The sequence below is a fragment of the Lithobates pipiens genome, unplaced genomic scaffold (genome assembly GCF_037356315.1).
Source record: "Lithobates pipiens isolate NorthernLeopardFrog02 unplaced genomic scaffold, aLitPip1_a1.2 Scaffold_16, whole genome shotgun sequence".
Taxonomy (NCBI): Eukaryota; Metazoa; Chordata; class Amphibia; order Anura; family Ranidae; genus Lithobates; species Lithobates pipiens.
This window is the reverse complement of record NW_027507748.1, coordinates 259,879,199-259,903,820: the sequence shown is the minus strand read 5'-3', so window position 1 is coordinate 259,903,820 and position 24,622 is coordinate 259,879,199. Positions and strand designations below refer to the sequence as shown.

The 24,622-nt window shown below is 48.7% G+C and overlaps 1 protein-coding gene across 4 annotated transcripts in view; it reads left to right on the top strand.

Moving 5' to 3' along the window:
- The window catches only part of AMPD2 (adenosine monophosphate deaminase 2), a 304,820-nt gene that overhangs the window by 152,776 nt on the left and 127,422 nt on the right, over window positions 1-24,622 (top strand). For all 4 annotated transcript variants that reach the window (XM_077481332.1, XM_077481334.1, XM_077481335.1 and 1 more), the window contains exons 8-10: window positions 864-953; window positions 5,048-5,177; window positions 5,259-5,453. In XM_077481332.1, coding sequence (XP_077337458.1) covers window positions 864-953; window positions 5,048-5,177; window positions 5,259-5,453 — 415 coding nt within the window. The remainder of the gene's footprint in view (window positions 1-863; window positions 954-5,047; window positions 5,178-5,258; window positions 5,454-24,622) is intronic.

The following is a 24,622-nucleotide window of genomic DNA, read 5'->3' as shown; positions in this document are numbered from 1 at the left end:
AGCCCCCCAGGTATGTACATATTTAATGATCTGATGGGTCCTTGTTTGTACCATTTTCTAAGCCACAGCATTAGCTCATTCCCATGATAGACAGTGACCCCTAGAGGCTTAAAGGATGGGAAAGGGCAAGATCAAGGTCCTGACTGTCATCTCACTTCAGAACGCCTCTAAATTCTGGTCACTTAGGTTGTTTGCATCAAAAACAGACCTCATTTGCAGCATTAAGAGGTTCCCAGTACAGTATATGCTGACATGGCAGGATTAAGCGGGTATATATAGCACTTCTGAAATCCAAAAGAGAGAGCCTGCTGGAGCAGTGATGCAATTCATGGAGGTTTTTTTTCATGTATAAAGCACAGATACTGTACATTGGCTAAAGCAGCTAATACCATGATGTGTTTTGCACCAACAGATGCTTAAACATTGGTGAAAAATGTGTCAAGGCATTAGCTACTGTTTTCCCATGTATCTGTGCTTTCCACACTAATAATCCCATTCGTTGGATTGATGCTGTGAATGCCTCTTTCTTTTGGATTATTGCTGTCAGGGTAGCCCAGGCTGGGACATGAAGGTGCAACTGCAGATGGTTGGAATCCTGGGTAGCTAGTGTTAGCAAGACTATTGCTGCATTTGTATATAACACTTCTGGTTAACTTCATTAATGAAATGCGGTATCTTCCTTTTGATTACCAGAAATAAACCTGCAACTCCTCTGTTTCCTATTAATCTATGCTGTTGATATGGTCACATCTTATTTCTTTTCCACTGTAAATGTCTCCTGTGTACTTCCTTTTTACTCTGTACCACTTCATTTTCCCAGTGTTATGAAATGTGTCTATTACATGCCACATTTTTCTTCACAGGACGACAGAGCTTGACCTTCCATACCCAGATCTGCAGGAATTTGTAGCGGATATGAATGTCCTTATGTCTCTTATTATCAATGGCCCCATGTGAGTAAATTTGAATTGAGGAGGAAGCACATGACTGCTGCATGTTAGATGACATGAGGTGCTGTTAGTATATATATATGGTACTGCCAATTCCCTGTCTACTAGATGCACTGGTAGAACTAAGGTTTCCTTTTTTCTATGCAGATGCCAGAGGTGTAGATAAGGGGGGAGTCAGGGGTGTTCAACCCCCCCCCCCCCCACAGAGCATCCTTGAAAAATGCCCAGACAATGTCCCTGCTGTTTAGCCTCAGCACAATAGAAGCAATCAGAGTTTTGAAGTGCAGCAGCCAGCCCCCCATTCTATTGTCCCCCTAAAAAGCATGAAATTACTGCAAGGTCACAGATGCCAGCAATTGACAGTGCACAGTTGAGGGAACTCCTAGGCACCTCCTCAAGGTATCATATGACACAGCTGAAAGGAGACGAGATGCAGAAGTTTTCCTACTTCTATGCCGTGCTGAATCTGAGGTCTGGTAAGTGGGGAGGCATCAATTTTCTGTTTTAGGAAGGAGGAAGTAAGAATTCCAGTCTAGGGGAGTTCCTTTTTGTGGGGGGGTTAAGGAAAGGGGGATGCTTTTGGAGAAGGGGGAGGGGTTTCTTGTGGAGACGTTTACAGGGGGTGGTTAATGGAAGGGTTTTGCTTCATAGTTAGTAAGGTTGAATAAAGACACCAGTCCATCCAGTTCAACCTGAGTGAGTGTCTACAATTGTCCCTCTCCCTGTACATTGCACACACTCACATTGCTCCCTACCCTCAAGGAGCCCACAATCTAAGGTCCCCATTCATATACTAGGGCCAATTTTGGACAGAAGCCAATTAACCTACCTGCATGTCTTTGGCTTCTGGGAAGTAGTTTGATTGGATGAAGGGAGATTTTCTTCATAATTAGAAATCTTTGCTGGTGGAGAGGGTATTGGCTGAGGGATATATTTTTGCTTTGGTGGGTCGGTTTAGAGACAGGGGGTTTTAATTTTTATTGGGATATATTTGAGGGAGGGAGATATTTTACAGTGGGAATATTTGCTTGGGGAGACAGGGTCCTTAGGAGGGAGAGGGGGATTTTTTTTTTCCTTTAAAAAAAGATGTTTCTTTTTTTTATTATACTTACCAAGGTGGATGGAGTATCGATCCAATGTTGCATCTGTCCCCAGCTGCTTCTAAGCCCAACAACAGAGCGATCAAAGACCGCTGATTACTCAATTCTCAGGCTTTAGTGAGCAAAGAGTGGTGACTGTCAGTTCCTGGCTCTGCCCCCCCCCCCAAGCTCACTGGAATGCCAGGCTGTGGAGGGGGCAGGAGCAGCTGCTGGTCCAGGCATCTGGGTAAACCTGACTTTAAAGTCAGGATCTTTCCACAGCCTGGACCTACTGAGCGATATCGGCTGACAGCAGGCAATAGCTGTCTGTCGGCTAAAAATGGGTCACAAAAATGCAGAAGTACAACCAAGCAGTATGCCATCCCTTCAGAGCGCATGCACCAGTGACTTCAACGGCTGCTTTCCATGTGAATATCTCCTTAACACAAGTTTAGGAAATATTCACTATACCTACAGATAAGCCTTATTATATGCTTACCGGTACTTGTATGTACAAGTTCAAAAGCTGGGTTTGCTGCAGTTTAGGACTAAATTATTATTATTATTATTATTCAGGATTTATATAGCGCCAACAGTTTGCGCAGTGCTTTACAATATGAGGGCAGACAGTACACTTACAATACAAATCAATACAGGAGGGATCAGAGGGCCCTGCTCGTTAGAGCTTACAATCTAGAAGCAAAGCCAACCATATTGAACAGGTGCAAAGGGCCATCCTGTGGTAGGCAGTGCACAATATTTTTTTTATTTTTTCATCTCTTAAAACATTTCATAAATTTTCTCAGGACACAGTTTTTTTAAGGTTTAAATAAATCACTGAATTTACTGCCTATCACAATATGTTGCACCTTGCACCTGCTCAACTTGCACAATAAGGTTAGCTAAAATCCAGTCTTGTCTCATTTATACATCCTACATAATCATGGTGCAGCACGTATACTCCAAATACATGCACCCAGGATCAGATGTTCCAATGTCTGCTCAGCCTGTACACCTGAGTGATGGGCTAAAAAGAGCCAAGGCTGTCAGCTGCTGTAAACATGTATCCACCTGTATCTGCACATCCAGTGGTTACCTACAGGTAGGGATACATTTTTGCCCTTGGCTAAAATATCTCTGCATCCAGGGTCAGAAATTTGTCCCTAATAGCAGGTAACCACTGTGACCCACAGTTTGCTAGTGTTGCTCCGGTTTAATCGACGTGGGGAGTAATGTAGATGGTACCGAATGTGCTGCAGGAGTGCTGGGGAGGGATAGAGCTCATCCCAGCTCATGTAGTCAATGAAAGGGAGAGAGAAAAAAAATCCCCGGTGCCGCACATCCACAGAGTCCTTTGGTAATGTAGTAGTGATGGGAGAGACGTCAGCCTGGGTTCCTGCCAGGCTAAACCCCAATGGGATTTGCTTTGTCCCCCAGAGCTTAAACATGGGGACCACTGGATGTGCAGATACATGTTAACAGCAGTGGCTCTTTTCAGCCCATCACTCAGGTGAACAGGCTGAGCAGCTGACAAAAATTGGAACATCTGGGATCCTGACTGTAGGTATTCATGGTATATTTGCCATTCTATGGCCATTTAGAACATATGCATGAGATCTAAAGCCTGGTACACACTGTAAGTTTTTTTTTTAGTACAATCCAGCAGGCTGAACATAAGAAAACTAGGGAGCTTAGGAGGAGCTCACTGTACTGAGTACACTACCACACCACAACTGCGTGAATTGCGTTCTATTCCGTTGAATGGTGATAATTTTTGCTGCACTGCATTGCAAAGTCTTATGGCCCCACTCTGCTGTCACATGTTTTTTCCGTACCTCCCCCAACATAAAAGTGTAAATAATGCCTGAAAGTTTGAAAGATCTAAACCCCCCCCCAGGAAAAAAAAATATCTACGGCCCTGGCAAATGCTAAAGTTACAAGTTAAAACTAGTGCATTTACAGTATGCACACATGTAAAAATATGTGTCTTGTAGCTTTTCAAGAAGGTCTAGTTCTGCACTCCTGTGACCCAGATTCAGCCGACAATGGGCTTGATGTCACAAAGCTGGGCCAGACTCTGCAGGGATCCTGACAGTAATGTCAGGATCTGCCCATACACCTAAACCAGTAGCTGGCTCAGCTTCTCAGCACACTGCTGGGAGCCTGAGGCAGCCACTGCCGCCCCCTCCGCAGTCCAGCGCTCCAGTGTGCACTTTGCTTTAATAGTACCACATGCAGCCAGCACATGACAAGCATCAGGCAAGGGTTGCAGTTTTCTGAAGGCTCAGATAACAGCTTTTGTAACTTTGACAACAGCTGTGTACAGTAACTGTGCTATCAGGGAGATTTGACTACACAGATTACTGTAGGGAGACACATGAATGCTTACCTCCTGTCACAGACAGGACCATAGAAAGCATTGCTAACAAGCATGTAGGTTGCACTGGGCTTTCTCATTTGAAAGACTAGCCTGCTTTTCAAACAAAGGACTCAAGTTGATTATGTGCATGCACCATATCTCAACGGAAAGAATAAGGGGATTGTTGCCACTGGGAACCCAGGTGTATGTGGACAGCTGCAGCCGCTCAGCCTGTACAAAGCAATGGTAGGTTGAGAGGTGGCAGGTGTCACCTGTGGTTAAGGACAGATGTCCAAACCTGGAGGCATCTGTCTGTGTTCAGAGTGTCTCATCTGTCCCTAAACATAGGAAACTGCTGGTCATACGGATACAGTATATGCGGTCAGCAATGGCTCCTCTCAGCCTATCATTTTCTTTGTACAGGCTAAACGGCCCCAGCTGTTTGAAAGCACCCATGATTCTAGCTGCAAGAATCTGACAGTTCTTGCTGCTAAAATGTATGCATATAACCTCCCATGGGAAGGGGGTGTTGGTGTTGGTGATGTAACCTGTGTCAGATGTGTGTTTGTAAAATTTTTCCTTACAGTAAATAAATGTAAAACTAATCAAAAGCCATTATGTATGCTCATTAATACTTACCAAGCTTAAATTCCTCATAGTAAGTCTTTCTGCTACCGTCGACTGCAGTACCTGAGCTCCCGCTTCCAGATGCATGTTCTTCTCAATGAAATGAAAGAACTAGCAGCTCAAAAGAAGGTCCCTCACAGAGATTTCTACAATATACGTAAGGTTCGTTCATTTTCACCATGTGCTTATTGTCTGTTCACCTACAGTTTAATGTGATACTTACCTCAGCCTTTGCTGTTAAAGGTGGACACTCATATCCATGCAGCATCCTGTATGAACCAGAAACATCTTCTACGGTTTATTAAACGGGCTATGAAAAAGAACAATGAAGAAATTGTGTATGAAGAGGGTGGAAAAGAGCAGACACTGCACCAAGTCTTTCAGAATATGAACCTAAAAGCATATGACCTGAGTGTGGACACTTTGGATATGCATGCGGTGAGATGAATGCATGAGAATAATAGATCTAAATACCTTATATTACTGCTAGAAAAAGAACACATTTTCCTTTACCTATGTGACCTGCACTTACTTGCTGTTTAAGTGTTAGGAGGTTTGTCATGTGACTCTTTGGTAAACACAATGATAAATAGAAGCCTTAATCTTACACTTTACATTACTGCTGTCATTTGAATGGGTCAGCAATTTGCCTCCTTAAATTGTAAACACTAGATATTCTTAAAGCGGGAGTCCACCGGGACTCCGCGTTTTTTTTTTTTTTTTAAAAGCCAGCAGCTACAAATACTGCAGCTGCTGACTTTTAAAATAGGGACACTTACCTGTCCAGCGCGCCCGCGATGTCGGCACCCGAAGCCGATCGCTAGGTCGTCTGTCGGGTCCTGCCGCCACCATCTTGGGTATGGGAATCAGGAAATGGAGCTTTTCGGCTTCAATTCCCGGTTCCCTACTGCGCATGCGCGAATCGCGCTGCGCAATAAGGACGCTCCCCGCTGCCTCTGGGAGCTGTGTGTTTCGCAGCAGCGGGGCACTTGCGGGAAGGGGCGGGCACTTGCGGAAAGGGGCGTAAGTTACGCCCCTTTCCGCAGAGAGCTATCCCGGAGGTGGTTGCAGTTACCTGGATTATCCAGGTAACTGCACCCCCCTCCCCCCTGAAAGGTGCCGATTGTGGCACCGGAGGGGGGGAGGGTTCCGATGAGCGGAAGGTCCACTTTAGGGTGGACCTCCGCTTTAAGGAACGGGTCCCTTCTTTTGAGGTAAAAATAACCACAATAATATATTAAAAAAAGGCAGAATCCTTGTAGTTCTATTTTTCCCCCATATTTGAATCTTAAGAATATATACATTCTGCATTTCGGCCACGCAAATGAGTGCACAGTGCATATATAGCAACATTTTATTTAAAAGTGTAAAATTTTAAGGATACTTCTTCATAATGTCCTGGGGGCATCATCTCAAATTGTAATTCGCTAGTAGAGAGGAAAAAAAAGGAATTTCTCTTATATTCACTGACTGACACAGCTTCTCTCTTTAGACCATTGGGTTGTTATGCCACCTTCAGGAGAGGACTAGGTTAACATGTGATAATAAAACTAGAACTTTCTAGTTCCGCCCAAGGGGTGGCCCCTTAGGTAACAACCCCTCAGCATGCTACTGCAGCCTCAGTTTTATTTTGCCTAGTGAAGGAGAAGGACCTAGGAACCCTGACGGGCCCATGGGTTTGTGTTTTTTCTGCAGAAGCTTTGCTTTTTGCGCAAGATGAATGATCCTGTGATCTGCTATCAACAGCCGGCTGGGTGACAGGCTAGATACCCTTATCCTTGTAGTCTCCCCTGCCTGGCCAGCAAGCATGTGCAGGTCGCAGCTATGCGCTAGGCCGGCCACAACATACCTTAGCCCCAGAGGTGGTCGTGAGCTTTTATGCTCCGGGGAGCACATATGAACCGTCTACTGATGTCTGCGTCACAGTGTGCGAGGCTGGAGATGGAGGCTGTGCGTGGGCGCAAGGAGCTATAAAGTGGCCCCTGTCCACCCTCCGGGGAGAGCTCTGATGCAGACTCGGGTCCTACTGAGGCTGGTGACCCCTGCTCTGTCGTTTCAGGACCGGTCGGACAGTGAGGATGAGTCCCCTTTCGGGTCCGTGCGCGATAAAGCGCTTGTTGGAGCACTTACCACAGCTGTGCGTGATACCCTGAAAATTCAGGAGCCAGCAGATCTATCTGTGTCAGGGCTGGCTTAGCCCTTCCTCCTCTGGGCTGGCCGCTCAGCTGTCGGCTAATTGCCAGCTCTCTTCTCTTTCCACAGTTACCAAAGATGCTCGTCTGACCTGCCTATTTAAAACCTTCCAGCTCACTTTTTCCTTTGCCTTCGCATTGGTCACATCACAAGGAACCATCTCCTGCTGTTTGTTTCAAGACTGGCTTGCTGACATCCCTCCTGGCTTCTTATCCTGCTTGCAGTTGCTCTCCTTGGATCCCTGACTTCTGGCCTGGCTGATTACCTGATCTGGTTTATGAACTTTGGACTGGCTGACTATCCGATCTGGCTACTGGACTCTGGCTATGCTTGACTACGCTTTTTTATATTTACGTTTTTATTTTTATTAATAAACAAGTGTGATTTGATTGTACTTCTGTCTCAGTCTGTTTCATGGTTTCTGACACTCTGCTGATGTAGCAGTGCCTTTTGGGTCCCATAAGCCAGTCCGTTCACCTAAGGCCGCGTACACACGGGCGGACTGTTCGCCCAACCTTGTCCGCGGAACAGTGTTTGGGCGGACAGTCCGCTCGTGTGTGGGCTTTCAGCGGACAGTTTCAGCGGACAGTTGGACGGACAAAGTCTTTCGGAAATTCCGAAAAACTGTCCGCTGAAACTGTGTTTGAGCGAACAGTCCGCCCGTGTGTGGGCCTGTCCGCTGTACTTTCGAAATGAGCGGACTGTTCCCGCTCGGAAAGTCCGCCCATTTCGAGCGCGTGTACAGGTAGGCGGGGCCCGCGAAGGAAACGTCGCGGGCTCCGCCGCCTGGAATGGGCTTAAAGGGGAACCCCAACGCCGAAAAAAATCGGCGTGGGGGTCCCCCCCAAGTCCACACCAGACCCTTGTCCGAGCACGCTACCCGGCCGGCCAGGAAAGGGGGGCGAGCGAGCGCGCCCCCCTCCTGAGCCGTACCAGGCCGCGTGCCCTCAACATGGGGGGTGCCTTGGGGAAGGGGGGGCCGCGCGGCCCCCCCACCCCAAAGCACCTTGTCCCCATGTTGATGAGGACAAGGGCCTCTTCCCGACAACCCTGGCCGTTGGTTGTCGGGGTCTGCGGGCGGGGGGCTTATCGGAATCCGGGAGCCCCCTTTAAGAAGGGGGCCCCCGGATACCGGCCCCCCACCCTATGTGAATGAGTATGGGGTACAATGTACCCCTACCCATTCACCTGTGAAATAAAGTACAAATAAAAACACAACACAGGGGGAAAAAATATTTTATTGCACAGCCGGGGGTCTTCCGTCTTCGGGGGTCTTCTCGCCGGACTCCTCCGCTATGTGTGTGTAGCTCTTTTGCCAGCGGAGGAGTCCGGCTTTCTTCCTCCCCGCCGCCGGCCTCTTCTCCCGACTTCGGGGGTCTTGTCCCCCTCTTCGGTTCTTCTGCCGGGCCACCGCGCCTGGTCCGGTGGCCCGGTCTTCTGTCGCCGTCTTCCGTCGCCGCCTTCGGTTCTTCTGCCGGGCCACCGCGCCTTCTTGTAGCTCTTTTACAGGCGGTGGCCCGGTCTTCTGTCACCGTCGCCGCCTTCCGTTCGTGTTCTTCTTCTTGTTCTTCTTGTTCTTCTCCAGGAGATGTTGACACGTCGCTCCCTCCGGCCGGAATGCCAGAGCCGCCCTGCGCTGTGACTTATATAGTGACAATGGGGCGGGGTCACATGGTATATGTCACATGGGTTGGTCACATGGGTTGATGTCACATGGGGACTATGACATCGTAAGGGGGCGGGGTCACCATGTGACATCAACCCATGTGACATATACCATGTGACCCCGCCCCATTGTCACTATATAAGTGGCAACGCAGGGCGGCTCTGGCATTCCGGCCGGAGGGAGCGACGCGTCAACATCGCCTGGAGAAGAACAAGAAGAACAAGAAGAAGAACAGAAGACCGGGCCACCGCCTGTAAAAGAGCTACAAGAAGGCGCGGTGGCCCGGCAGAAGAACCGAAGGCGGCGACGGAAGACGGCGACAGAAGACCGGGCCACCGGACCAGGCGCGGTGGCCCGGCAGAAGAACCGAAGAGGGGGACAAGACACCCGAAGTCGGGAGAAGAGGCCGGCGGCGGGGAGGAAGAAAGCCGGACTCCTCCGCTGGCAAAAGAGCTGCACACACATAGCGGAGGAGTCCGGCGAGAAGACCCCCGAAGACGGAAGACCCCCGGCTGTGCAATAAAATATTTTTTCCCCCTGTGTTGTGTTTTTATTTGTACTTTATTTCACAGGTGAATGGGTAGGGGTACATTGTACCCCATACTCATTCACATAGGGTGGGGGGCCGGTATCCGGGGGCCCCCTTCTTAAGGGGGGCTCCCGGATTCCGATAAGCCCCCCGCCCGCAGACCCCGACAACCAACGGCCAGGGTTGTCGGGAAGAGGCCCTTGTCCTCATCAACATGGGGACAAGGTGCTTTGGGGTGGGGGGGCCGCGCGGCCCCCCCTTCCCCAAGGCACCCCCCCATGTTGAGGGCACGCGGCCTGGTACGGCTCAGGAGGGGGGGCGCGCTCGCTCGCCCCCCTTTCCTGGCCGGCCGGGTAGCGTGCTCGGACAAGGGTCTGGTGTGGACTTGGGGGGAACCCCCACGCCGATTTTTTTCGGCGTTGGGGTTCCCCTTTAAGCCCATTCCAGGCGGCGGAGCCCGCGACGTCTCCTTCGCGGGCCCCGCCTACCTGTACACGCGCTCGAAATGGGCGGACTTGCCTCCGCCTTACGTGGGCGAGTCCGTTCATTTCAAAAGTTGAGCGAACTGTTTGCCCAACCTTGTTCGTCAAACAGTCCGCTCGTGTGTGGGCAAGTCCGCTCATGCAAATTTTGAGCGGACTGTTTGACAAACTGTTTGCCGAACAAGGTTGGGCGAACAGTCCGCGCGTGTGTACGCGGCCTAAGGTGTTCCCGTATCTGACTTATTTTCAAGTTCATTTACAAGGAATGGGGTCGACCACAATGGACCTTTTTTTCCCCCAAAATATATGGTGGTACGTTACCCCTTTGAGGAAAGCCTTCTCAAGAAGCGGTCGGCTCCTCCGGTCGTGGACCCCCCAGTATCCAGGTAAAACAAAGTAACCACGATCCCAGTAGAGGGGACTCCTGCATTTAAGGATCCCATGGACAGGAAGGCCGAGGCAGTGGCTTGTTCCTTGTTTACGGTTGTGGGGTCAACCATGCGACCAGTACTGGCATCCGCACTTGTGCCGCAGCCACTAACTGAGTGGGCAAAACTGTTGCACCGCGAATTGAGAGAACAATAGGCTTCTCCTGTCTGCGTGGAACTAGCAGACCAACTAGTGCAGGCCTTAAGTATGTTTGTGACGTGGGCCTGGATACCCTCACTCTGTTTTTCAGGGCTTCAGTGTCAGCAGTGGTGCTGAGCCACCTGATTTGGTTAAAATGCTGGTCGGCTGACCAGGCATCCAAGAAAACCCTGACAGATCTACCCTACCTTGGCGACCGGCTCTTTGGAGCCTCCTTGGATGATATTATTAAAAATGCCACAGGTGGTAAGAGTACACTACTCCCACAGGCCAGGAAGGCTAAGGAGCCACGCCGTAGGCAAGGGTCCTCATTTTCCGCTCACAAATGGCTTTCGTCCGCCCGGAGCTTCAGGCAAACATCCCCAGCCCGACAGGACGACCACGGAAGGACAAAAGCGTCCTTGGAACCGCAAGCCTAACAAGCCTGCAAGCAAAAGTGCTACCGCATGAAGGTTTGACCCCACCCGCAACTCGGGTGGGGGGTCGCCTTCGGAAGTTTGCAGCCTCTGTTTGTGGACCTCTCGACTGTCCAACCAATGGGTCTGCGATCTGATTTCCTCCAGCTACAAAATGGAGTTCCTCTCTTGGCCGCAAAACAGATTCTTCCCCTCCAGCATACCCGTACTCCCGGCTCTCCGGGAGGCCCTCTTGGAGGCGGTAAGAGAGCTGCTGAATCGTGGGGTGATAGTACCTATTCCGGAATCGGAACGTTTCCAGGGGTTCTACTCAAACTGTTTGTAGTCCCCAAGAAGGAAGGGGTACATCCAATCTTGGACCTAAAAGCCCTCAATTACTTAGTAAAAATACAGGGGTTCAGAATGGAATCAGTTCACTCAGTAGTCGCTGCACTCCATCAAGGTGACTCTCTGACGTCTTTGGACATCCGGTATGCATACTTGTACATACCCTTATGCCTTCGGCATCAGAGGTTTCTGAGATTCGCAGTTGGGGAAGCCCATTACCAGTTTGGGCTCTTCCCTTTGGTTTGGCATCAGCCCCCCCGAGTCTTTACCAAGGTATTGGCTCCTGTTTTGGCGTTGCTGCGACAACGCGGGATCACGATCATGGGTTACCTAGACGATCTCCTCCTGAGAGCATATTCAGCCTAAGGCCGCATACACACGGGCGGATTGTCTGTCCAACTGACGAACAAAGTCTTACGGAATTTCCGAAATTTTGTCCGTTCAAACTTGGTTTTGTCCGTCCAAACTTGGTTTCAGCGGACAGTCCGCTCGTGTGTAGGCAAGTTGGACGGACTAAGTATGGCGCATGCTCAGAAAGGATTTACACGGCCGAAGGTTGCATTGCAGTGTATAGGACGTCGTTTTTCTAGTCCCGTCGTACGTGCTGTACACGTCATCGCGCACGCTTTCAGCGGACTGTCTGCTCATCGTGTGTGGTCAAGTCCGTTCATGCAAATTTTGAACGGACTGTCTGTCGAACTTAGTTGGCCAGACAATCCGCCCGTGTGTACGCGGCCTTAGAGTTAGATATAGGGGGAGGATGTGGAGATCACCATGCAGACCCTGCAGGAATTTGGGTGGCTATTGAATCTAAAGAAGTTGGTGATCGTACCGACTCAGCGTTTGGAGTACCTAGGCTTGCTGCTGGACTCCATGGAAGCGAGAGTGTTTCTCCCTTCAGACAAGCTGCAGACTCTCAGAGCTGCGGTAAAATTGCTGATGAACCACAAGTGGTCGTCGCTACGCTTCTGCATGCCAGTCCTGGGACTCATGGTGTCCTCCTTCGAGGCAGTACCATATGCTCAGTTCAACACCAGAGTTCTGCAGAAGGAGATTTTTAAGAAAGTGGAACAAATCTCCGTTGTCCCTGGATCGACAGATTCAGGTGAGCCAGTTAGTCAGGGATTCCCTGATCTGGTGGCTGAGACCCCTGGTACTTCAGACTGGGTAGTCATTCCTACCTCTGAAATGGACGGTGATCACTATGGAGGCCAGTCTATCCAGCTAGTGTGGAGTAATGGGAGTTCAGTCGACTCAGGGCCTTGGGTTGATGGAGGAATCCAAGTTGCCGATCAATCTGCTCGATCTGAGAGCGATCAGGCTATGCCTCTACACATGGTCGATGAGACTGTGGGGCGTCCGATCAGGATCCAGTCAGACAACGCCATGGCTGTGGCTTTTGTCAATCACCAAGGAGAAACAAGAAGCTGGGCTGCGGCACAGGAGGTCACTCACATACTTCAGTGGGCAGAGTGACATGTACCGTCCCTGTCGGCCATTTACATCCCGGGAGTGGAGAACTGGCAGATTCTGGACCCAGGAGAATGGGCGTTGCATCTGGAGGTGTTCAGGCTACTGTTCCTGTGGTGGGGCACACCAGACGTGGATCTTATGGCCTCCCGTCTCAATCTGAAGGTGCTGAGATTCGTGTCCAGGACAAGGGATCCGTGGGTAGATGCCCTGGTGGCTCCGTGGGATCAGTACCAGCTGGTCTACTCCTTTCCTCCACTAAAACTGTTACCACATCTACTTCGCAAAGTGGGAGCCAAGGGGATCACAGTAATACTGATTGCCCCAGATTGGCCTCAGCGTCCTTGGTACGCAGACCTAGTGCGCCTGGTGGCTGCCGTTGATAGAGGACCTTCTGTCTCAAGGTCTGATTCTCCATCCTGCCTTACCATCGCTGGCTTTAACGGCATGGCTGTTGAGAGCCAGGGGTCTTTCGGACTCGGTGATCCCAACTATGCTGAGAGCACAGAAATCTTCTTCTCGGAAGATATATCATCGTACCTGGAAGGCTTACATCTCAATGTGTGAGGATAAAGGATGGCGTCAACACTTTTTTTCTGTATCCAGGATCCTGCTGTTTCCACAGCAAGGTGTAGACCAGAAATTGTTTTTAAGCACCATTAAGGGACAAATATCAGCTTTGGCTGTCTTTTTTTCAGCGACCCCTGGCGTCTCACTCTCTAGTGAGCACTTTTGTTCAAGGGGTTCGACATGTAGTTCCTCTGGTGTGTCCACCATTACCCCTGTGGGGTCTGAATCTGGTGTTAGCGGCGCTTCAGAAACCGCCATTTGAATATATCAGAGAGATTCCCTTGTCGACTCTTTCCCAGAAAGTGGTCTTTCTAGTGGCCATCACTCGGCCAGGAGGGTTTTGGAACTGGCAGCCTTGTCTTGCAAGTCGCCCTATCTGGTTATCCACTGGATAGGGTAGTGTTGCGTCCGCAACATTCTTTTCTGCCGAAGGTGTTTTCGGCGTTCCATATCAAAAAAGCATTGTGTTACCAATTCTGTGTCCTAAGCCGATACGTCCTAAGGAGGTGGCCCTCCATTCCCTGGACGTGTTTCAGGCTCTGTGGGGTATTTGTCTGTCACAGCTCTCTTCCGGAAGTCAGACTCCTTATTTGTTTCAGTGGCTGGTCCGAAAAAAGGCATGGCGGTCTCGTCCGCCACCTTTTCCAGGTGGATTAGACAGATTGTTGTACAGGCCAATGTACAACACAATGTACAGGCCAATGTACAACACAATGTAAAAAGGAAATCAAGGATGCAAAAATTCAAAATGAACGAAACGACAGATTGTAAAAGATAGTAGGACAAACCCCCAAAAATTCTTCAAATATATTAATAGTAAAAAGGTCAAGTCTGAGCATGTAGGCCCTTTTTTTTTTTTTTTTACCAAGTTGAAGTTTATTGAGCATATAAGTAAATATAATAGTACACATATTCACAAAAATCGGTGAAACAAGCACCAACTAGCATGTGAAAGAAAAAAAAAGAAAAAAACGGCATAGCATGTAGGCCCTTTACAAAATAATCTAGAGTGGGTGACTGGGGACAAAGAGAGGGCTAATTTATTAAATACTTTTTTCAGCTCTGTGTATATAAAAGAGCATGGGGGAGCGCATGTCCATAATGGGGGTGATAGTGACATAGCCCCAAATGATCCACAATGGCTCAAAAGTGATATGGTCCAGAAATATTTAGACAGAATAGAGGTGGATAAAGCACCTGGCCCTGATGGAATCCACCCATGGATCCTAAAAGAATTGAGCTCTGTAATTTCAGAGCCATTGTATCTAATTTTTAGGAACTCATTAATGACGGGAATAGTCCCACTGGATTGGCGCAGGGCGAACGTGGTTCCGCTATTTAAAAAGGGATCAAAGTCTTTACCAAGTAACTATAGACCTGTTAGCTTAACTTCTATAGCTGGGAAGATACTGCAGCGTTTAATAAAAGACCACATCGACGGGTTCTTGCTGAAAAAAAAGCAACAGACAGCATGGATTCATGAAAGACAGAAGTTGTCAGATAAATCTGATTTCTTTTTTTGAAGAGGTAAGTAAAACCTTGGACAGAGGGGTGGCGGTGGACGTGGTATACTTGGATTTTGCAAAAGCGTTCGATATAGTTCCCCACACACGGCTCATGTGTAAGGTAAAGTCTACAGGTTTGGAAATATCAGTTTGTAAATGGATAGAAAATTGGCTAAAAGACAGAATTCAGAGAGTAGTGATTAATGATTCTTACTCTGAATGGTCTAAGGTTATCAGTGGTGTACCCCAAGGTTCAGTGCTGGGACCCTTACTTTTTAACATCTTTATAAATGATATTGGGTCTGGGATCAAAAGTAACATTTCTGTCTTTGCAGAAGATACCAAGGTATGCAGTGGAATAATGTCCTTACAGGATGTCTCCAATTTACAAGCCGACCTCAATACACTTTCTAATTGGGCGACTAAGTGGCAGATGAGGTTTAATGTTGATAAATGTAAAGTTATGCACTTGGGGGCTAAGAATATGCATGCATCATACATGCTAGGGGAAGTACAACTGGGGGAATCCATAGTGGAGAAGGATCTGGGGGTTTTGGTAGATCATAAGCTCAATAACAACATGCAATGCCAAGCTGCTGTTTCCAAAGCGAGCAAAGTTCTTTCTTGTATTAAGAGACACCGCCTTCAGGATTTAAATATAAAACGTTACCAAAAATAAACTGTTAGCGATCGCAGGGATCAGGCCTGAATCTGCGAACGCTGCAGTTATGTGTCTGCACTTGGGTGGGTTGGGCGGAGGGGCAAAACGCATCTGCTAACAGGTATCTGGGCTGATAGCACAGATCAATATCTGATCTGATCAGATCTATACTAGCGTCCCCAGCAGTTTAGGGTTCCAATGCGTTTTTTTGGAACCCTAAACTGCTGGGGACGCCAGTATAGATCTGATCAGATCAGATATTGATCTGTTCAGATGCTATACCACTATGGGAGGTGTATGCTTTGCGCGTTGGTGTTAGCGGTACTGGCACTAACCTAGAGCTGCCTGGGGCGACGCAGACCCTATCTGACCCTAAAACCTAATTGATATCACCCGCCGGGTGATCAGGGGGTTAAACCTTTATTGGGTAATAAATGGTGGGTGCCCTGATGCTATAAAAAGCAATAAAAAGTGACTGGGGGTGAAAGTGTGCCTATGTGTACCTACGTGTCAGTGTAGTGTTGGTGCACTTACTATGATGTCTTCTCTCCTCGCCGTCCGGTCAAAAAGACGGCCTCGAGGAGAGTGACATCACTTCCTCCTGCCTGTGTTTACACTACACAGGCAGGGGAAGCTTCTCATTCGCCAGGAGCGATCGCGAGGGGATGGCCAGAAACCAACGGATCGCTCCTGAAGCGAAACGGACCACCGCAGCCAGCGGGCGGGGGTCCGATAGGACCCCCCACCCACTGGAAGGCAGGCACGTACGGGTACGTGCTTGTGCCTGTCCGTGCCATTGTGCCGACGTATATTTACATGCAGCGGTCCTTAAGTGGTTAAGTTAATGCACTGTTGCATTTGTTGCCGCAGTTTTGGTGCTGTTTGAGGGTAGTTGAGGGTTTTTTGTGGTGGTTATTCCACACACTGTAGTTTTTTTGTCGGTAAAGTTTGTACTAGCTCCCACATGCCATGGTGGATGAAGTTTTTTGCTGTTTTTCCACCCCTCGTTTTGGCACTGCTTGGGGACGTCCCAATGGTCTAAAGAGAGAAGCTGTGTCAGTCGGTGAATATAAGAGAAAATAGGATTTTTTGTACTCACCGTAAAATCCTTTTCTCTGTAATTCACTGACTGACACAGCACCCGCCCCTCATATTTTTCTTTATGTTATACTGCTTGTTGACCTACTGAGGCTGCAGTAGCATGCTGAGGGGTTGTTACCTAAGGGACCACCCCTTGGGTGGAACTAGAAAGTTCTAGTTTTATTATCACATGTTAACATATAATGCCTAGTCCTCTCCTGAAGTTGGCATAACAACCCAATGGTTTAAAGCGAGAAGCTGTGTCAGTCGGTGAATTACAGAGAAAATGATTTTACGGTGAGTACAAAAAAATCATATTTTCTTGATCATACATCACGGGACACAGGAGCTTTATTACATAGTGGGTTATGTAGGCACCTCTGGTGATTGGACACTGGTTGACCCCAATTAAGGAGAATTCCTCCCCTATATAACCCCTCCCATATGGGAGGCACCTCAGTTTTTTCCGCCAGTGTCTATGGTGGTTGTTCACGTAAAACTTTAGCTCTGTACAGGTCCCTGCGGGGGCCTAAGGGCTACAACAAACCGGATCCATACCTCGGGCCGATATTTGACTCCCAAGATGGTATGGTACCCGGGCCTCGTCAGCCGAAGAAATTAGGTTTGGCCTGTAAGTCCTCTCCATTAGAAGACTGGGCTCTGGGAAAACCAGACTTGGTGTACTGTTTATACAGAGCGCACAAAGTTTCTGGCAGTCTTTTACATGGTCCAGGTAGGAGGCTCTTCCGAGAAAGGGCCCCAGATAAACCTGAAGGTTGGCTAACACTACCCGCCGTGATGGGTGAAGGCTGGAATTTGTCTGGTTCAGCAATTCCTGCGGCGGGGACAGGTAAGGGAAGTTAATCCTATATATATAATTATTTGATGGATTTCTTCATTGTGAGTAGTTGTATGTCTTACCTGGTTTCCACCACTAGAGGGAGTAAGAGCAGCCTGATGCATACTTACATGCCTTTCAGTACACACGCTCAGTGAAGCCTGGTTCTCCAGCTGTCTCACGTCTCCACTACAATCCCTGCCACAACAAGGTAACACAGGGGTCCCACATAGTCTGGGGGTCCCACCCAGCTCCGGTGGAGTTCTCCTTTCCCCCCATGGATCCCGCGGTCCTCGTGCACACGCACGGGCACGTGCACGGGCGCGTTCCCGGCCCAATGGAGGAGGGGGGAGTGTGGTTGTGAGCCGTACACGTCAATGGCGCCAGGCGCCAGTTTTAAAAAGCCCAGAGCGGCAGGGGGCTGTAAGTGGAGACACAGGAGCTGTGGGCAGTAAGCATCTGTGGGGATTGGATCCAGGCTAACCTTAGACACCTACTCAGCATCAGGTTGTGCGGTTTAAGCATATATATTTATTGTGAGACTTTAAGCACAACAGTGATTGCACTTTGTACTAGTACCTCTGCTTTGTAGCTTAGGACTATGTCTCCTCGTAAGAGGGTCTCAGGGGGAGGTAGCAAGGGCACTGGTAAATCACCGCCTAGGTCCAGGGGTTCTAAAAGTGCCTGTAAGTTACCACCCCCCCCCCTGCAAGACTGGAGCCAGCCTCGCAAGACGAGTCAGTGCCCCTGTCAGGTTTTGCAGCCTCTCCTAATGTCCCAGCCCCAGTTTATGTCACTGAGGACTCCCTTAGGGCTACATTGGAGGGTTTTGAAGGGAGAATAATGAATTTTATTTCTGCTTCCCTGAAAGATAGCAGGAAAAGGGGTAGATCCCCTCACTCTGCTGAAATTCCTCTCTCAGATGATTCTTCTGAAAATGAGGAGAGATCCCTGTCTGGGGACAGGGATCGTGAGCAGTCGGATGAATCAGAGGAAGAGGAGAGAGTCCCCTCCTCCCAGGCGCTCAGAAAACAGGTGCAGTATTATACGGAATTGGTGCATACCACATTCAGAATGCCTGCTGCTGAAGTCGCTACGTCCTCTGTTTCTTCCCTGGGAGTTAGGAAAGCCCCATAGACTGCCTATTCCTTTCCAATTCATCCTTTAATGGACGAATTGTTGTATAAGGATTGGGGACATCCCGATAAACTGTTTGCCCCTCCTAAAAGGTTTTCTATGCATTATCCTCTGGAGGAAAGTTTCACCAAGAAGTGGGGGATCCGATGCGGCTGTTTCTTGCGTGAATAAAAACCTGACTTGTCCCTTGGATAATGCGCAGGTATTTAAGGATCCAACTGATAAAAAGCTGGAAACTTTATTAAAAGCCTCCTTTTTCCATGACTGGCGCTGTGGTGCAACCTACAGTCGCAGCCGTGGGGTTGTGTCAGTTCCTCAAGGAACAGGTTAAGCAGATGCTTGGGCTCCTTCCCAGTGAGGAAGTAGAAAATTATGCAGAACTGCCTCATATTCTGTGTTTCATGATTGATGCGATTTTGGATTCTGTCCAACAAGCATCACGTTTGTCCCTCATGTTGGTACACATGCGAAGGGCCCTATGGCTAAAGAATTGGGCAGCTGAGCTGTCATGCAAGAAGCATTTGATTGGGTTCCCGTTTAAAGGGGAACGTTTGTTTGGAGAAGAATTAGACAAATTCATCCAAAAAATTTCGGGAGGTAAATCTACTCTCCTTCCAGTCAAAAGGAGCAAGCGTCCTTCATTTAGGCGTGCTCTCTCTCCCGGAGCATCAAGCTCTAAGCAGTGGCGGCGGCCTTCTCAACCCTCCTCTACAGGAAAGGCTCAAAGCCGAGCCCAGGGACAGAAAAAGACTTGGGGGCAAAAGCTTCCTTGTGAAGGGGCACCCCCGCTCGGCCGAGTGGGGGGAAGGCTCCTGCGGTTTACAGGAGCCAGGCGGAAAGAGATCCGGGACAAGTGGGTGATCTCTTCGGTATCTCTGGGCTACAGGCTAGAGTTTCAGGAGATTCCACCTTCTCGTTTCCTAAGGTCAAGGATCCCCAGGGATCCAGTAAAGCAAAAACCGCTATTTCTGGCCTTAGATCACTTACTATCCCAGGGGGTGATAGTAGAAGTGGACCCAAAAGAACAGGGTTCAGGCTTTTACTCGAATCTTTTCACCGTTCCGAAGCCAAATGGAAGTGTCAGACCTAACCTAGATCTGAAAGATCTGAACCGGTTTTTACACATCCGGTCCTTCCGAATGCAGTCAATCCGCACTGTGGTCTCCTCCCTGCAAGGGGGAGAGTTTATGGCATCAATAGACATCAAGGATGCATATCTCCATGTGCCAATTTTTCCCGCACAACAAAAATTTCTAAGGTTCGCGGTAGAGCGGCAACATTTTCAATTTGTGGCCTTGCCGTTCGGGCTTGCTCCGGCCCCTCGAGTCTTCACAAAGATTCTGGACCCTCTCTTGGCAAACCTAAGAGCTCAGGGTATAGCCGTCATGGCTTATCTAGATGATTTGCTTCTCATGGAGAAAACAGCAGCGTTCCTGAACCACAGCGTCACCAGAACGCTAGAACACTTGGAACGCCTAGGTTGGATCATAAACCTAGAAAAGTCATCCCTACAGCCTGCTACCAGGTTGGAATACCTGGGTATGATCATTGACACCGCTCAGGGCAAGGTGTTTCTTCCAAGGCCAAAGGCCTTGGCCATTGGGGATCTGGTGCGCCTAATTCTGGGCAAGAGATCGTCCCCCATTCGATTGTGCATGAGACTGTTAGGGAAAATGGTCGCCTCCTTCGAGGCCATCCCATTCACCCAGTTCCACTCAAGGCCTCTGCAAAGATGCATCCTTGCGGCTTGGAACAGGAAGCCCCAATCCATGGATCTTCCTATGCGTCTATCCCCAGGGGCACGCAGGAGTCTCATCTGGTGGTTACAAACCAAGAATTTGCTGAAGGGCAAAACTTTTCTTCCTCTTCCATGGAAGATTATCACGACAGATGCCAGCCTGACAGGCTGGGGAGCAGTGTTGGAGGAGACGTGCTCGCAGGGGAAATGGTCTGCGATCAAGAAGCCATTGCCCATAAATGTCTTGGAGATCCAGGCAGTTTATATGGCTCTCATACAGTGGTCTTACAGACTACGAGGTCTCCCTGTTCAGGTTCAGTCTGACAATGCCACAGCAGTGGCTTATATCAATCACCAGGGCGGTACCAGGAGTCTGGTGGTCCAAAAAGAGGTGAATCGCATAATTGTCTGGGCAGAAAAGCATGTTCCGTGTCTTTCTGCAGTCTTCAGGAGTGGAAAATTGGCAGGCGGATTTTCTGAGCCGCCAGCAGTTGTGCCCAGGAGAATGGGCTCTGCACCCCGACGTGTTTCGGAACATATGTCACAGGTGGGGTACTCCAGACGTAGATCTGTTTGCATCCAGGTTCAACAGGAAACTGGACAATTTTGTGTCAAGGACAAGAGATACACTTGCTCAGGGGTCAGATGCTCTGACAGTTCCCTGGGATCAGTACAATCTGATCTATGCCTTCCCCCCGAGCCCGCTTCTGTCGCGGGTCCTGGGAAGAGTCAAGAGGGAGACAAAGTCGGTCCTTTTGGTGGCCCCGGCTTGGCCCAGGCGACCATGGTACGCAGAGATCATGAAGTTGGCAGTAGGCAGGCCATGGATCCTCCCTCTCCGGCCAGATCTGCTCTCACAGGGTCCAATCTAACATCCTGCTTTACGCAGTCTGAATTTGACGGTTTGGCTGCTGAGACCCACATTCTGAGAGACCGTGGCCTTTCGGGGCCAGTCCTTTCTACTCTGGTCAATGCCAGAAAGCCGGCCTCCAGGCTTATTTATTACAAAATCTGGAGGGCATATGTTTCCTGGTGTGAACTCAGGAAATGGCATCCTAGAAAGTATGGCATTAGCAGGATCCTGGCCTTTCTCCAGTCAGGCCTAGAAATGAATTTGGAATTAAGCACTATCAAGGTGCAGATTTCGGCCCTGTCAGTGTTTTTTCAAAAGCCACTTGCATCGCATTCCCTGGTGTGGGCTTTCATCCAGGGGGCCATGCGGATAAGACCGCCAGTCAAACCTCCTGTATGCCCATGGGATCTGAATTTGGTTCTCTCGACTTTGCAAGGGCAACCATTTGAACCTTTGCACCTGGCTTCATTAGTTCTCCTGACTAAAAAATTGGTCTTCTTGGTAGCCATATCCATGGCTAGAAGAGTACCAGAGCTAGCAGCTCTTTCCAGCAAGGTGCTGTATCTAATTATTCATAAGGACCGGGTGGTCATGCGTCCCAACAGGTCTTTTCTACCTAAGGTGGTTTTGGGATTGCATTTGAATCAAGACGTAATCCTACCATCCTTTTTTCCGGACCCACAGTCCGCAGAAGAAGAATCTTTGCACACTTTGGATGTTGTTAGAGCAATCAGTATTTATCTTCAAGCAACTGCTCAGATAAGGAAAACTGATTTCTTATTTATTTTGCCGGAAGGCCCTAGGAAGGGCCAGGCGGCGTCAAAATCCACTCTCTCAAGGTGGATTAGACAGTTTATTTCTCAGGCCTATAGTGTAAAGGGGAACATTCCTCCTTTTCAAGTGAAAGCGCACTCTACTAGGGTTATAAGTGCTTCTTGGGCAGTGCATCACCAGGCCTCCCTGGCTCAGATCTGTAAGGCTGCAACTTGGTCATCAGTCCACACATTCACCAGATTCTATCAGGTGGATGTCAGAGGGCAAGAGGATATCGCCTTTGGGCGCAGCGTACTGCAGGCTGCAGTTTAAGTCCTCCGGTCCCTGGCGGTCTATAATTATGATTTGGGTCTCCCTCCCCCCAATCTGAGCATTGCTTTGGGACATCCCACTATGTAATGAAGCTCCTGTGTCCCGTGATGTATGATCAAGAAAATGGGATTTTTATATACAGCTTACCTGTAAAATCCTTTTCTTGAGAGTACATCACGGGACACAGGGCTCCCGCTCCTCTTGGGTTTTACGTGGTTTCTTATTGCTTTGCTACAAAACTGAGGTGCCTCCCATTAGGGCGGCACAGTGGTGTAGTGGTTAGCACTCTCACCTAGCAGTAAGAAGGTTGCTGGTTCAAATCCCAACCACGACACTACCTGCCTGGAGTTTGCATGTTCTCCCTGTGCCTGCGTGGGTTTCCTCCGGGTACTCCGGTTTCCTCCCACAATCCAAAGACATGCAGGTAGATTAATTGGCTTCTGTCCAAAATTGGCCCTAGTATATGAATTGGGACATTGGATTGTGGGCTCCCTGAGGATAGAGACTGATGTGGGTATAGCAATGTACAGGGAAAAGGGACATTTGTAGACACTCACTCAGGTTGAACTGGATGGACTGGTGTCTTTATTCAACCTAACTAACTATGAAACTATGAAACTATGGGAGGGGTTATATAGGGGAGGAATTCTCCTTAATTGGTGTCAACCAGTGTCCAATCACCAGAGGTGCCTATATAACCCACTATGTAATGAAGCTCCTGTGTCCCGTGATGTACTCTCAAGAAAAGGATTTTACAGGTAAGCTGTATATAAAAATCAAATTTTTTTGACTCCTGGAAACTATGCATAACCCAGAGTCATTACCAATAATAACCAGTAATATAAATAAAAACAATATTTCCTGAGGCATCATGGCAGAATATATTATTGGGTTTTGGTTCCTTCCCTAAACCAGATAGGACCGTTAAAGGGGATGTAATCCTGATTTATTTATTTTTTTAATTATGACTTCTACCTTGTACAGTAGAGGATGCCAAGTCATCTGTGTTCAGTCTTGCCACAAAGAGTTAATTCAGCTCTGAGCAAACGTCTTGTCTTTTTTTAGTAAGAAAAAATGCCACGTAGATAACTTTGCGTCGCCACATCCCCCACTGTTGTGACTGACATCTGATTTCTTTATCTCATGAACGGCATGAGAGAGAAGAGAGTGTGTTACGAGTCCAGCTTCACATCCCTCCTCCTTTCTTCTCCAGCTCTCCCAGGATTGGCTGCTCCACACCTCAGCATGATTGGGCATGCTGAAGTCATGTGTTGCCTTTCCTGAGTTTTGACTGAATGTTATTCAAAACTCAGAAATATGAGAGTAGAAGAGTGTGGAGGTGGGCGGGAGTCTTTTGACATCACGAGACCCACTCACTAATTCCAGAGTTTTGCGGGGCTCCTACTGCTGAAGGGGGTGACATTTGCAAGGAAGGGATACATGCAGCAGGCTTGCATTTATATATACATTAATACCCTGTCATTAGTTTATACTGGGTGAGTGGTGGGTTTACATCCACTTTAACCTATAAAGCTTTACAGGATTCAGCCCCTGGCATTCTCCTTTTTGTTCCCACCTGAGGGATGGGATCGCTCATGGAAAAATCTCTACCAAACTTGCCCCAGCCAGATTCAGCTTCTCCTGGGTTGAAGTCATGCCTGACGAAGGAGCACACATTTTCCGAGCGCGTGCATGTCATTAGCATCATCACACTGCGACCTGGGACTCCATAGACTGACAATCGCTCCTGCGTCCTGCCTGCTCTAGACTGGGACACTGGAAGCCACCGGCGCCACCAGACAAGACCTCACAGTGTTTGAGGATCATCCCCTGTGGAGCCTTGCTGTCCATCCTCCTGTCCATTTGGACCTTATTATGATGTGCCTGTTTTTATCCTACCCAGAGTGAGTGCATTTTTATTATAATTAAAAATGTGTGTTACACTACTGCACTTGGAGCTGCTTGTTCTCTGTTCTTGAAGTCCCGCCTGTACAGCCCCTAAATGAGCTCTTATGGTGGGAGCCTAGCTGTGTGGGTATTAGGGGCATTTGGTGGAGTTCAAGCTTAAAATAAGCTTTGTTTTGTGCAGTGTTTCCAGCTCAGTGTTTCACTTGTGGTTTGCTTCTGCTGTCAGCAGGGTACTGACTATCTTTTCCCTGCTCAAGATGACTCCTGGATGCGGAACTCCTTTCTGCACATGTGTGGCAGGAACTAATGTCAGGAAAAGGAAGATTTCCAGTTTCCAAGATGGTGCTGGCCACCACGATCTGCTACTGCACATGCACAAGCGGGTGGCATGATTTGCCGTGGTGGAGGCACTGGATTTAAAGCTATTTAAAGCCAGTGTTTGGTTCTGGGCAACAGTTTTGTACCTAAATGCAATTTCTGCTGTTACACACTGTGTTGCTAAGATCTCCTGCTTTATGCACTAGGTGAGCTTGTGGGCTGTGTGTTGCTGAAACTGCCTA